Here is a 15,304-nt window from a genome sequence, read left to right as displayed (position 1 = left end):
CGTTAATGAATGAAACAATAATCTTTTTTCAAACATAATACAATTTTTTCAGAACATTTATTTATGCAACCAATTACGTATACATACATTCTGGCAAGATAGTAGAAATCTAATTTCTAAAAACGACATTATTGGCCCAACTAATCCAGCCAGACAGTCCCCCCCCCCCGAACTGGAAATCAAAACATACATTAATATTTCGTTAGAATTTCCTATCAACAAGTATAATTGAAAACATATTACACTGATAAATTATCTCAGTTAAACCTTACTGGTAACCTGCAATAACCTCGGAGCCTGAATCAATTGGTGGGGCGGAGTATGGAGACGTCGGTGTCAGTCCCTTCCTAAGTTCAAATCAAAAGTCAATGGTGTTAAGTATTTAGTTGTATTGCTTCGTTTTCCTATTAAAAAGGAAATCTATGATCACTCAAGTTGACCGTATACATACCTTAGTAGGTACCATTAGATGGCACAATCACGATTTAGGTATGTTAGTTCCAGTGTTATATATTAATAGTATATTATGTCATAGCTCTAGCCTCTGATTTTATTTTACTTCAGCAAGATTGATGAATATGGTTTTGAAAGACCAGATGATTTCGATTACCAAACTTACGAGATATTTATGTCCCAATATCTTCAAATTTTGGCTAGAAGATCCAAAAAATGGACTACTTTGATGAAATCAGAACAAGCTTTTAAAAAAAAGAGAATACTCAAATCATATATCAGGAAAGGTATTCCCAATGAGTATCGTGAAAGAGTAAGTATTTTGATTACAAAAAAGATTTTTTTCCCTTTTGTTCAAGAAACCAATAATGTTCAATAAATAACAGATTTGTTAGGTATGGATGCATGTTAGTGGAGCCAATGAAGCAAAAATAAAACATGGTGCTGATCTGTACAAAAGGATGGTTGCTTCAACCCATGACACTACTCTCGTTGAAGCAATAAGAATTGATCTGCCTAGAACGTTTCCGGAGAATATATTTTTCAATTCATCAGATGAGCATCAAGAAATGTTGTTTAGGGTTCTTATTGCATACGCCCATCATAATAAGAAAGTGGGCTACTGCCAGGTATATAATATTTTAAATTTTGTCTTGTTATACAATTAAGAGTATTGTTTTTTTGTTTATGTTCCATTTTGTAGGGAATGAATTACATTGCTGGTTTGATACTTCTTGTTACCAAAAATGAAGATTCAACATTTTGGCTTCTGAAGGTAATTAATAATTTTTTATAACTTTTAAGTTTTATAATGTTGCCTTTCTTTAAGTTTGTGTTTTTTATTAATTTATTACTTCTATGTAGTAATATAGTCCATTACAAGGTGCTTTCTTTTGAGAAAGCTTTTTACACATTAAAATGGAATGTTCCAAATTTTAAATAAATATTTCATAATTATATTGTACATTAATATTTTATTTAGACACTATAAATTTTACAACATCCTAATTTTGATTGTAAACATTTACATTTAGTGTATGTTTGTAATGATTTTATGAATCATTATCCTAATAATGGTGAAAAGATATTTAAACTTTTATTTTGTTTTTAATGGTATAATAGATGTCTGAGGTTTATGGAAATGAGTTAAAATAATAAACTGGAGCAAAATAGAGGATTAAGTACACACATTTCTCATTGGTTTTTATTCAGACACAGGCAGAAAGTGAGATAGTGTTTTCTTCTGATCATAACTGTTTATTCTTTATAATTGTATGATTATTTGTTTGGTTATAAATTTCTTATTTCAACGTTAGAAAGGTTTGGTGGATGTTTGGTCCGTCCAATGAATTTTAAAGTGAGCACTGTTACTCATAATGATTAGTGGAAATCTATTGGTCATTTTTGCCTACCCCATAATAACCAATAGAAGCCTATTATTCAACTTTCTAGTGTTCCTAATGAAATTAATAGGGCTGACTATTCAATGGAGCTTAAAGTGGGGATAAATCGTAAAATGGATCGTTTCTTTCTTCTAAGTGGGTTGTTTTCATACTAACAAATGAATTATACTTGGCAGTAATGTGACTATGTGTCTTTTATTTAGAATTATTGTTTATACCTAATGTTTATCTATTAGAAATGAAAAATAAAGTATTTCCAATGAAGTGTTAATAGTTGACTGTAGATTATATATGAGGAGAAAATGATAGGGAGTGTGGTCAGTGAAAAACACAAAGAAGTAAAAACATATTTATTAGTGCCAACGCTTCGGCCAGCATTTCAGATCTTCAGCAGGGCTAAGAGTAAAAAACAAGATAACAACCATAATGAACAAGCGGAAATAAATATAGAATAATTAGAAACACAAGATTAGAATTACAAATAATATAGTTATCAACATAGTATTGAAGAAAAATTGTAGTGTAATATTATAAGATTATTGAAACTGTATTGGAATATAGTAATATTTTCTTATGTTTCTATTTATCTATATTTATTTCCTTTTATTTAATATGGTTTACCATATTATATTTTATGTGAGGAGATGGTCAGGGGTGCTGTCAGTAATGATAATCACAAATAAGCGAAACTTATATAAATAAGTACAAATAAGCACAAATAATTGTTCCTACATTTAATTAGCATTGAATCCACGATTATCAATAAACACTTTATTATCAAATTTTATATTTAAATTTTAAAGTTATATTGCCGAACAAAATGTTGTTCTGTTGTTCAATTACTATTGTTATATAATATTAATTAGAGACAGGATTTTTGTGCAGTAAAAAACAGAATACTATGTATAAAACACCCAAATCCCACAATAATCAACTTTATTTTTTAATTTATGGAAAGCTTACCTAACCTTGCTTGAATCAAATTAAACTTGCTAAATTCTCTCCATGTTTATGCAAACATATATAAAAAACTAAACTACTCTCATTAAAAACCTAAAATTTTATCCATGATTTGAGGGGCAATGAGAAAGCTAATTGTATTAAATGATTTAATATTTATATTATGAAGGTTGGAATTCAAATTTTCAACTTCTTAAAACTGCCTCAATTTTAAGTTGTAGAAAAAATATGGAAGGCATTAATTAGGAAGGAGTATTTAAAAATATTCTTCTAAGTAATGTTCTTATTTTAATTTCCCCTAACATTTCATATAGCACATTCTTCTCCCAAGCTTTTGAATTGAATCAATGTCAAAAAACTTTGAAATGTTTGACTAAAAACCTATTAGGTATATTTATATTAACCTTACCAATTTGAATTTTACTCTTCATTTGTTTATCAATGCATTAATTTACCTCAAATTGGTCATTTTTAAACTACAAATTAAATAGGGAAAAAAATAATATGAATACGTTTCATATATTCATACACTATAAAATAAAGTTCAAGCATTAAATTTTATGCAACAAAAATTTTCCATTAAACAGTAAAATGTGAAATTTTGTGGGGGTTGGGGACACCTTAAAGTTATGGAAAAACCCCAAAACGTACAATACAAAATTATTGTTATTTGAATGTCTTCCATGATTTGAATTTCTGTTGTGGTTGGTGGAATTTGATGCTAGGAACCATAAGAAACAATTGCATTAAAATCCGTTTCCTGATTATTATTGATGAATGAGGACAACTCAGCCAACACTTTTATTTCTAATAATAATTTTTTTCTTTTACATTTAAACACGTCAATATTACTATTTGATTTAATTGATATTATTACAGGCACTGGTGGAGAACATTCTTCCAGATTACTACAGTCCGACAATGGATGGTCTCTTAACTGATATTGATACAGTATCTGAGTTAGTGAGGTTTGTTTTTATTTTCATTTTTTAAAATTAATGTTGATCTTAATTTTGAAAATATTTTATGTTTAGAACTTACTTATTTATTTTCATCATATATGTTGTGCCTTTTTTATTTCACTGATCCAGTTTGTAACCTTTTATTCAATATTTAGAAATATTAAGTGAGTAATAAAATTGGTTACATTATTTTAATTTAATGTATTTATAACATAAATATCTTTAAATATGATTTAATACTATAAGTGTCCCATTATTTGGAAACCTATTTGTTTTTTGTTATATTTCTGAAAAAAAAAAAAAATCCTATAGAAATTCGTAACTGAATTCTTCACCAAAACTATATTTAATTTTTATAAATATTTGATATTGTATAGAGTCAAAACTCTATGAATTCAAACCTTTTAAAAAAACTGTCTTCACTTTTGCATTAAATTAACATTAATTTAAATATTTATTGTTTTTATAATTGATGTTATTTCTCAGCAACTACTCAACCATAAAGGTTTTATCTTAGGGTCTCATCCTTTTACTTTCCAGAAATAATTATGTACTATGATTTATTCCTAAAAAAGTATTTTTTATTAATTTAGAATCTGCCTCATTATGACTGTCAAACAAAATGGTTTTTCAGTAGACATTGAAAATAGGATTATTTGTAAAAAAATAAGTGATAAATCTGCTCACATTACTTTCCTTAACACTTTGATTGTATAATAATAAAATAATTCTGTGCTTTATTTTCATTTATATTGGTCAGATAAAGATTTTGTTTTTCTTTAATTATTTTTTAGTTAATATTATTTGATAATTTAATGATCCTTCAAACGAGGATCCAGAATGCTTGGCAAAATTTCTAGATTTCGAATTATTTAAAAAAAATAATAAACCCAAAGTTATGAACTGCGCAAATGTTTTTTAAAACATGGGTACAAACTTCAATATGCCGTATCATAGCTAATACAGTTTTGATTTGAACGATTTTTTTGTGTTTCATCCAGAATTTAATTACCTTTCAAATATGTGTATAAAAATACCCTTTTTTTTTTTTGAGGAGGCTTTAAAATTGATAGATGAGTGTGTCATGCCTATACCTAATTTTGAAAATAGTTGATACTTGATACGCTGCATTGAACTTCTTGACAATATAGGTATCTGTGAACTTCGAGTTGTAGAGATGATTTAATCAAAATTTTTACTAAGGTTTTCATATGGTTTTTTGAAGCAGAGAATTTGTGTAATTGAGATTTTAGTTTTAAATATTTGACTTTTAGAGGTAACAATGATGGCAAATACTATAGGGAAACAAAGGTGATTCGAAAAAAATTAGGTTATCAAGAATAGAATATATATATACCAATACAGGTTTTTTTAAACATAAGTTTCTTCGAAAATGTTGGGCTTCAGATTCTTATATTTGACCAAAAAACTACAGTCATTTATAGAACAAAAACACTCGATTATGACTGTGAACGCAACCACTCAGTAATGGGTTTCACACCTATTATGAGTTTTTTTTTTGTTTTTTTTTCTTTTTCGGCCAAGACTCCCATTGGAGTCCTATACTGCCTAACCATGGTTAGGATCAAAGTTCTTCATTTTGTGGGACCGCCACTCAATGAAAAAAGTCAACCCCCCAGGCCGGATTCAAACCGGAACCGCCAATAGACATCAAATTGGTAAGACTGTGTTAACCACTGAGCTATGGGCCGCCCCCTATTATGAGTTATCTGTTAGACATAATTACTTCTATAATAACATTGATGAAGTTGATTCTTATATCTATATGTCAATTAAAGTTAATACCATTATGCATTATAGATAGCATTGTTAAAAATGTTCGAGAAACATTTTAGATGCTTGAATGGTTTCTTTAACTCGAGCAACTTTGATATAAATAAAATGCTACAGTATACTTTGTAGGAATCAAGTAACCTTAGTGACTAAATGTATTATTTTGGGAAGGTCCTTGATACTAACTTAACTATTTTCAAAATGTAATGTTCACTTCTTTCTGTTGGTTAATATGTTTTTGAATGATATTGTTTTGAAGATTTAACCATTTATCAACGAGAGGTAAGTTATATTGCCTAATTTGATTTAAAATACTGGTATTATTTTATCTTAATATATTTAGCTCATTCAAAAAAAAGTATTATTTATATCTTCATTATATCCATGGATATCATAATAGAATGTAGAATACATGAATATTTTAAGTCGAAAAATTATTCACCCAATGATTGCTAATTAGTAAATATTTGGACTTCTTTATGTGATTTTTTGTAAAAGTTTCAACTGAGGCATGAGATGCAGATGAAATTAAATAACTAACTATTAGTTTTTGTGAATGTGTGACAACAGATGTGAATGTTGGGAGAAGTCTAAGACTTAATTCATTTGAGAGAGAAATTTTTTTCAAACATGGTCCTCAGGAGTAAAATGGTTTTTTTTCCTTTTCTCGATGACTACTGTACTCAGAATAACTGATAAAAGCTCATTATTATTATTGCACACACGGATTATTGTACATTATTATGTGCAACCAGTCTTATAGCATTGGAAATCAATTGCAATTCGTCTTGAAATGGTTAAAAATCCATACTCTAAAATGTTTATAGGTTTTTGATTTTTTTTTTTCAGCTTAATAGTTCTATATTAACTCTAGTTGAAATTGTTTATATATTTTTTGGTTAGTCAATTATTTATGAGTAATAACCATCCTCCTACAGTCTGCCCATTTAAATATCTCAGATCTCCATCTTCTGTTTTCCTAAGGTTGCCTTCAACTTTGTTGAGTCATTTACTATTTCCCTTCCTTCTAATTTCTTGTATGCACTGCTAATTAATTTGTGTTTAGGCAACAGTGTTTATCAGTCAAGTTTCTTAATCACATCATAGTCTCTTGATTATTTTTTTCATGAACCTCGAGCCACATAGGTCAACATCGTTTAAATACTTCGTGACAATTTTTACTCCAATCGGGTCGGATTAATAGTGTAATTATGTTTTATATTCTGTAACTTATTTTATTTTCAGATTATTCCTGTCATTTCAATGAGTTACCTGAGAATTAATTGAACTATTTGGTAAGTTTTATGATCTTTTATACACTTTTCAGTATTCTCTGTAAAACTGTAATCAAATTTATTAGCTGTAACTAAAAAAAATTTCTTTATGGATCACTTTGTTGTTTGCTTGTCTCCATTAATTGAAGATTGTAGATGAATGTGTTTAGTGTTTACTTTGCTACTGTAGTCACTCAAAAACCTAGATTTCTTAATGATTATATACAAATTAAATTTATTAAATAAATAAATTGTTTATATTTGGGCTTACATATTTATTTTATTACCCTTAATGTTTCATTTTTCTTGTCTAAATATTTAATTTGGATATATATAGGATTTGTAGTTGATTTAGTGACTTATTCCGTCTGAGATTCTCTTATCTTACTTTAATCTTAATTTATAGTTGTCATTGAGCTAGCTTACAAGAAGTTAAAGAAACATATGAGACATGAGCCCTGAGGCCATTGAAGCTAGAATCAATATTATTTGTAATATCTTTTTACGGTCCAAATGATTCTTCATGCACTTCTATAAAAAATGATCATATGAGTAAAGGAGTATAAGTCTGTTTAAAAAAATAAATTAATTTAAGTGGATGATTGATCCTGAAATTTTTCTATCTATTCGGAGTTACAGGAATATACGAGATCAACCTCCTGTGATATGCGTTGTAACAGCTAATCAAACGTAGTATCAGGTTCACTCAATGTAGAAAAATATCAACCGCTCTGTGAGATCTCCCAACAGCAGCGCAGTACCTGTGAAAGAAAGCTATCTTATAAAACGACTAAAGTTGAAAATCTTTAGCTACTCAGTGTCCCCTATTCGTCACAGCTTTTTCATAAATCTTCCAAAGAGAAAGAAAACATGTAAATTCAGACAATTTTCCTATCACAGAACTTGAGTTAGGTCCATGCCTATGGTTACATGTATAGATTCAAGACAAAACAAAATGAAGGTTCTTTCACATACTATACAATTGGCCTTTTCACTATTACTTAATATTAAAAGAGTTTGTGTGCAACTTATCTTTCTAAAAATAGTTTGAAACGTTTTAAATACGGTTAAAGTTAGTTTTTACTGTAAAAATTGCTTCAGAAATATTGAAATAGTTATGAAAATGAAGGTTAGAGAGTGCAGAAAAATCATTGCAATTACAGTGCATGTTTAACTTTATCTATGTTTACTCAAAATCCAATTCTGTCTCTTATACCCCTTTACTTCTAGACTCCTCATATATAATAATTATTATGGTTTAAATGTACTGTACACACTCGTGGAACTTATTCTTGTTCTGCCATCCGCGGTTACAATCAAAGTACTCTTTTTATTAGCCTCCTTATGTCCATATTATTTAATATCTTTTCTCTTCTCTTGCTACATTCATAGCTGAATCTTTCACCTTCTTTTAAAATTTCTTCTAAATTAAATGTTAATATACTTACCCTTCATTGTTATTACTACTGACTCCTTTAGCGACTTTTATCATTACTTAATTTATTTTATAGAGTTGTTATGCTATTATTATAGGTGATTACTATTCTTTAAATGTGGTATACAAATTTTCAACAATTAGTTTACTTATTTTTTGTTTTAAGTATGTATTGGTAACCATTTATACCACCTTCCTCCTATGAGCTCTCTCCCGATTCCTTTGAGTAGAGACCTTAAGATTTTTTATTACAATAGTTGAGTAGTTGTATATGGTATCATGATTTAAATTTATGATGTGTGCCAAAAAAAGTAATGAAATATAATCCAGATTTTTTTTTTTATGCATGTGTAATCTTTTTCTGAAGTTAAATTGGCTGGAGAATCCTTATGTGTTAATAAATTTATTTTCAACCTGTAACTGTTGAATGATTTTACCTTTTTGTTGTAAATAAGTCATTATTGTTAAGTATATTCCTGTTATTAAAGTTTTGGGAATTGAAACGTAATTTAGGGAAAGTGGACTTTTCTTATTAATCCAACTTTCCTATTCATATGTTTTGTGTATACTGTCAAAAATACCAATTTATATTGAAATTGCTGATCCCTTTATAGTTTTTTTTTTTATTTAGTGTTCACTTCTTTCATACTAATTCGAATTAAATAAAAGTCCATAAACAATTTACGCTTTCTGATTGGGAATGCATGAGGTCAGTTAGCTCTCAAAAGTAAAATTATTGATTGAGTTTTTACTTGAAAAAATTGCCTTGTAAATATGCATTAAAATCTCTGCTTGCTCTTCAGCAGATAACTTTTCAAAATTTTAGATTATATTTATGCCTTAGTGTGATAAAAGTACATTCTTAATATTTCCGGTTGCATCTGGTGATTATTTTTTGGGTAGCATTGATAATATATAAGTAAATACTGTAACATTTTATCAATTAGCGAATTGTTCAATCCCTCTTATTGAAGTAAAAGGGATAAATAGTTATATATAAAAAATAATAAAGCACAAAGGCTTACTTAAAAAATTAATTTCTTTGGTTCACACTTGATATGTTATCTCTGCTAGACCTTGTTCTATTTTCAAATAAAAATATATTTTTAAAACTGATGAGGCAGAACAAAATTAGCAAATAAATTAGTATGAAATAAATTTCAGAAATTATTATTAATCAGCATTTTCCGATTATTTGATTAAATGAGGATTAACACCATTCATGATTTCTTCATGTCATTTTGGATTTTTCAGTAGCTTTAAATTCTCAGTTCCAGTTCAAAATATTAAATTTTATTTGAATTTGGAAATTAAAAAAAAAAATCACTGCTTTATGGACTGAAATTGTGTTTTTAAAGTCTTGTTTTGAATGATTGGGATAAAGTTTAAAATATTATTGTGATGAAATCAATTTGAAACAATCAGTTAAACATTATCACTAATGCATTAAATTAGAATTGCATAAATGCATATTCTATAATAGAACTATTTGTTTACTTTGTATTAACATCTTTAAAGATAAAATAAGTGTTTATATGAGACATATCCAGAAAGTAAGAACACTCAATTGTTTGTATTAAATAAAAAAAACTAAAGGATATTGTAGTTGTATGTGTTACTTCTGATGTTTTGCGGGTTGTAAGTTATGGCACAAGCTTTTTGATGCCCCCATTATACAACTGTCCTTCTGTCTCTTTCTTGTATCTTGTGTAATAATCGTCTCCACCTGAGGTAAATAATGGATCAAAATAATCCCTTTCTGGGCCCAAAATACATGTGATTTTTTTTGGCTGAAATTGTAGTTTTGAAATTTTGCCAGATGGGAGCAGTGTGCCACCACTGTGATGAGTGAGTCTTATCCTTGCAAAAATTTGAGTTGAGTCTTCTCTGCTCGTTGTGTGCAGACTTCTCACTACCCCTCAGTGTTGGGGTTAGTAATTTTTATAATTAAATTCACACAGGGCGACCACCCAACAGTACTCCTACTTTCTGGACATGCCTGGTATTTTAGTAAAGTTCTCAACCCATGCATTAATCCTAGTGATATAATTAAGTGTGAGTAACTGTAAAACATTAATTTTGTGTGTATTATATGATTCAGAATAATCATTCACCAGTTTGTATTTAGAACATGTAATATCTTACAGAAAAATTGTGAATTTTGTATTATCTAGCCAAATTTAAAAAATCCATGTTTTGTTATTTGAGAGTTACATTTGATCAAAATAATTATAAATGTGTATACAATATCCTGATATTAAGTATTTATTTTTTAGGTTAAGATATCCTGAAGTCAGCAAGCATGTTACAGAATTGGGCCTACCGTGGCCAGTTATTACGACAAAGTGGTTTGTCTGTATTTATTGTGAAGTTCTTCCAACTGAGGTATAATGTCTATAGTGGTATTCTCCCATTTTAATTTATTGTAATGATACATAAGTATACTTCAATGTTTGTTTTATAGACTGTACTGAGGATTTGGGATTGCCTCTTCAACGAAGGATCAAAAATTGTTTTCAGGGTTGCTTTAACAATAATTGGCCTTAACATTTCTGAAATACTCTCTACTACTCAATTTTCTGAAATGAATGATTGTTTGAAAAAAATTGTAAAAGGGCCTCTGACAGTTCACTGCCATAATTTCATGCAGGTATTTATTTGTTTTATGGTAGTTTTATTATGAATGAAGTATTGTGCACATAATGAAACTACTGTGTTTAAGGATAAGTAATAGCTATACTATGTAACCTGAATAACTGGCATCTTAAGGGACTTAGAGTTTTTATCATTTAAAGAGACTTTTCATTTACCCAGTTTTTCAAATAAGCAGGTTTAAAATGACAGTTGTCATATTTATTGGTGGTACAGCTAAGTCGAAATGTACAGTTTTTCATTAATTGAGGTAAGATGTTAATAGTAAATGCATATTTTATGGTTTTATATGTATTTACTCGAAGTTTTAAATAAAATATTGTACTAATGACTAAGAAAAATTAGTTGTACTGATTTTTATTTGAGTGCTACTAGCTGTAATCTGTTTCTTAATCGAACATTTAATCAAATAAGCCTGGATTATCAATATTTACCATCTCAAAATATTTATGTAAGGCTTCTAATACTTTTTCTGTATCACATTTGGTCTCAATTATAGAAGTAAACACAGAAAAAATATTAATCAAATTTCAAAATTCTCAGTAACAGAGATAATTTCAATACAAAAGGATTGCACTACAAAATATTTCAGGTATATAGTATTTTTTAATATTTTAGTTAGTATTTATTGTTGCTTAATCTATTGGTATCTATATAATCCATTCCTCTCTTTCTTTCCATGTATAATTAATGTATTTCAGACCCAGTTCTACTTCTCTCCTTTTATTAAAATTGTTTCAGAGTATATTCAAAGTCCCTGGTAAGCTGACAACCAAAGGCATCAACAAAATAAGAGAAACTGTATCCCAGAAGAGAAAAGAGAAAAAAGATTAAATATGATCTGTGTACGTGTTAAGTTACCTTAAATATTAAATAATTTATTGAATTAATTTCTGCAAACCTATTGATAGGTTATGCTGTTTTTGTAACGATGAATTTTCTAACATTAAGTGGAATTTTTTATTACTACTAAGTAGTATATATCACATGTGATCAAAGGAAATAGTTTTGTGAAATAAATAAAACTTTTGTTTTCTAAAGTGAAGGGGCTGTCAAATCTATTTCTACATTCATTTTCCCTATAATTATAATAATAATAAATTATCAGTGTTAAATAATAACACTGAATACCTTAGTAGATATTAGACCAGATTAATAGAGTGTAATATATAAAATTTGTGAAAATGACATAAACTGCATTTTACATAACAACTTGTAAAAATGTAATTATTTAACAAATTAATCTTACAATAAATTACATTTCATTAATAATAATAGGCTTAGCAAACCCGAAGGTCTAATGTGGGTACCACCAATCGCAGTCTACTGTCCAATAATCACCGTCCAAACCATTCACCTATGATTACTGCTTATGAGTTAATATAAGGTTTAGCAGGGTTTTTTTTCTTCTCACTTTTACAATAAATTTTTGTTTCTTTGCAATAACTAGATGCAGTGTAACTTGAGAATTAAACATATTATATCTAATACAAATATAGGATGTCTATTATCAGTGACGGTTTTAATTAACTTGACCCACTCGACATATCACACATCAGTACAGGTTGTGAATCATCTTGATCTAGGAAAATTATTTATTTGTTAACATTGTTATGAAAATCATGGAAAGTTTTTCATTATTAATGCACCAAAATAAAGTGTGACAAATAATTTAAATTTTTTTCAAAATAAATAAAGAGAAAAATTAAAATGTGGCATAACTATCCTCGTTTATGACTATTAATAGAGCAAGTAAAGTATCTCTAATAACATACTAAGTGGAAGGTAATTAAAATTCATGAACTGATGAAGGGCTAGGACAAAAAAAGGGATACTTATTTAATAGTAAAGAAACTATTTATTTGAAAGCAACATTTCAGGATAGCTATTCTTCATGGCTGAATAAAAAAGGTGGAATACAGTAAAATAGAGTTCAAAATACCATAACTAATCTAGGAGTCAATTTTAATCAGCACTTAACATGGAATTGCCACATTTCCGAAATAACCAGAAAAAAACATCTCAAATATCCTGATTCATTACCTCAAAGTATCCTTTACTCTTTTACATCCTAACTACGGATGCCAAGTGTATGGTGGACTATCTATTGAACAAGAAATAAAACTACAACAATTAATGAACTGCTTCATAAGATACATCTTCAGTATTCCCAGGCTCTCTCACTATTCTAACCAAAGTTGACTATCCCAGTATCTGAAGACTATACCTCCTTGGCACATTTATATTTCAATCTTTAATAATTGCAAATTATATTATTTATCCATCTCATTGATTTTCATGAACTTGTAAATAATAAAGATCAATCATCAATATAAGCTTGGATAAATATATATCTTTTGTTCATATTTTATGTACATAAATATTATAATAGTTATATTTAATTATGTTAAAAATCAGTTAATGTAGCCCAGACAAATGCTGTTGAAATTTTTCCTAATTGTTATTCTTAGGGAACCAATTGTCCCAGAATAAAGATTGATTTTTCATTTCGTTATAAGAAAACAGCATGGGTCAAAACAATAAATAATTCATTATTTGAGTACACTCACCCTTTATTTGACCATCTTACTTCAATTCTAGCCAACTAATTAATCATATTTGATAATGGACAATAGTCCCAAAATGTCTCATACAAATGGGATAATAATGTGAAGGTATGCTTTTACAAAAAAAAATTCTTATGCAAGATATGAATATTTCAGACTGATGTTAAAAGTGATCAGTGCCATTTTTAATTTTTTATAACATCACTTTTACCTTTACTCCAATATTTTGAAAGCCTTCAAAACTAAAAAGATACAATGAATAACTTCAATATCAATAAGAAAGATGTGTGTGAAAGATATGTCTTTCAGTTTTGCAATTGACATGAACTAAAGACCAAAAATCAGTGATCAAGTTTTATGGTTTCTAGCCTTACTGAAAAACCATAGTTGACCTGATCTAATTCTTCACCTTTATTTTAATAGAGGTTGTAAGTACAATTATCAATTACTGTCTATTAAAAATCTAAATATCTTTTTGGGGAAATGATAAAGTTATATAAAAAAAGTATCAATAGAGCTTTAAGCCTACCTAAGTAGCTAATAGAATTTTTTTTGTTGCTTATTCTTTATTTACTTAATTGTTAAATAAGAAATAATGCAACCTTAGTCTAACTCCAAATGATTCACCATATCTCAGAGTACTGGTAGAATGTCTGCCAAACTTTGATTATAAATATAAACAGATGTGCATTTTCTCCTTTGGCCTTCCTTCAACTTAAGAAATTTTATATAATACAGAGGTCATAGAGGAAGTAAACAAATACTGTATAGGATCAATAAAACTCTAGACCAATAAGAACTAATTCATTCTTTATGCCATATTTTATATATTTTTTCAAACCAAATCATTCAAGTGGCTTTCTTCAAAGGTCTATGATTTCAGCAGATATAAAACCCCTATCCAAGATTTTTAATTTATAATAAAACCAAGCGGTATTTGTCATAACATCTCAAAAATGACAATGCCTATGAAGTTGATAATAATAGTAGTACACGGCTAACTTAAAAAAAATTGATGCTAGTGGATAGAAAAAATTGTTCCCAGTAACTAAAAAAAAGTTTTATGAATATCACAAAACTATAGATTTTGGAAATTATAGCCCCTTATTTGTGAAATTCTGTACAATGCAAAACTAAAAACATCTGAATCAGACCAGTATTAGATATGATTTATACTTAGGTTCTACATTAATTTTTTATATTCAGAACAGGTACCCATAGAAATCAGTTTTATCTTTGTGTTAAAACATAAAATTACAGACACCACTGTATTTCAAAAACACCAATGCCTATGAAGCTGACATTATTAGCTGGAGTTCTTATGTGCAAGAAGGTTGGTTTTCAAACAATTCGGTCTCATGCTTATGAAAAAATATTTCTAAAACAGGGAGGGTAGAATAAAACTGTTCTCATGACAAGACAATAATGGAATAATATGAAGTTGATCATGGTGGAATTGTCAATTTGGTAGCCTCCTCAATTGCAAGCAACTAACTCAGTAATTCCTAAAGGGAACACAAATATACAGCATTTTCAAAGGAGTTTTACTATTTGCTCAAGACATGCTACATATGAAAACTTCTTTTATAGCTTTGATACAGAACAAAAAGTTCATCAATGTTATATTTATTTTCACCAGGCTCAAAATAATATTGACATTAAGATCAACAGTAATAAATTGATAATGCACTGTAAGGAAAAATTATGTTTTAAGTATGGAAATGTAACTTAATAGTACATAAAGAATCATTTATTAAATTGGAATTTCTTAATTGATAGGAACAAGGAAAAACTGAAAAAGTCA

The 15,304-nt window shown here is 28.3% G+C and overlaps 1 protein-coding gene across 1 annotated transcript; it reads left to right on the top strand.

Moving 5' to 3' along the window:
- The first annotated feature begins 216 nt into the window (after positions 1-216).
- Positions 217-11,978, top strand: LOC106681478 (growth hormone-regulated TBC protein 1-A). Its single transcript, XM_014421812.3, has 8 exons — positions 217-489; positions 565-766; positions 849-1,082; positions 1,157-1,228; positions 3,696-3,784; positions 10,558-10,666; positions 10,746-10,931; positions 11,675-11,978. Exons 1-8 carry the CDS (start codon positions 470-472, stop codon positions 11,765-11,767), a joined length of 1,005 nt encoding a protein of 334 aa, XP_014277298.1. The 5' UTR covers positions 217-469; the 3' UTR covers positions 11,768-11,978.
- The last annotated feature ends 3,326 nt before the right edge of the window (positions 11,979-15,304 follow it).

Source organism: Halyomorpha halys, unplaced genomic scaffold (genome assembly GCF_000696795.3).
Source record: "Halyomorpha halys isolate HHAL.00 unplaced genomic scaffold, Hhal_1.1 Scaffold20.1, whole genome shotgun sequence".
NCBI classification, from domain to species: domain Eukaryota; kingdom Metazoa; phylum Arthropoda; class Insecta; order Hemiptera; family Pentatomidae; genus Halyomorpha; species Halyomorpha halys.
This window is presented reverse-complemented; position numbering and strand designations above follow the sequence as displayed.

Excerpts from the sequence above, each read along its gene's own strand:
- LOC106681478 (XM_014421812.3), top strand. The coding sequence starts at position 470 with ATGGCACAATCACGATTTAG. Across the intron at positions 10,667-10,745 it reads GTGAAGTTCTTCCAACTGAG|ACTGTACTGAGGATTTGGGA; the intron begins GTATAATGTCTA and ends TTTGTTTTATAG. Across the intron at positions 10,932-11,674 it reads ACTGCCATAATTTCATGCAG|AGTATATTCAAAGTCCCTGG; the intron begins GTATTTATTTGT and ends AAATTGTTTCAG.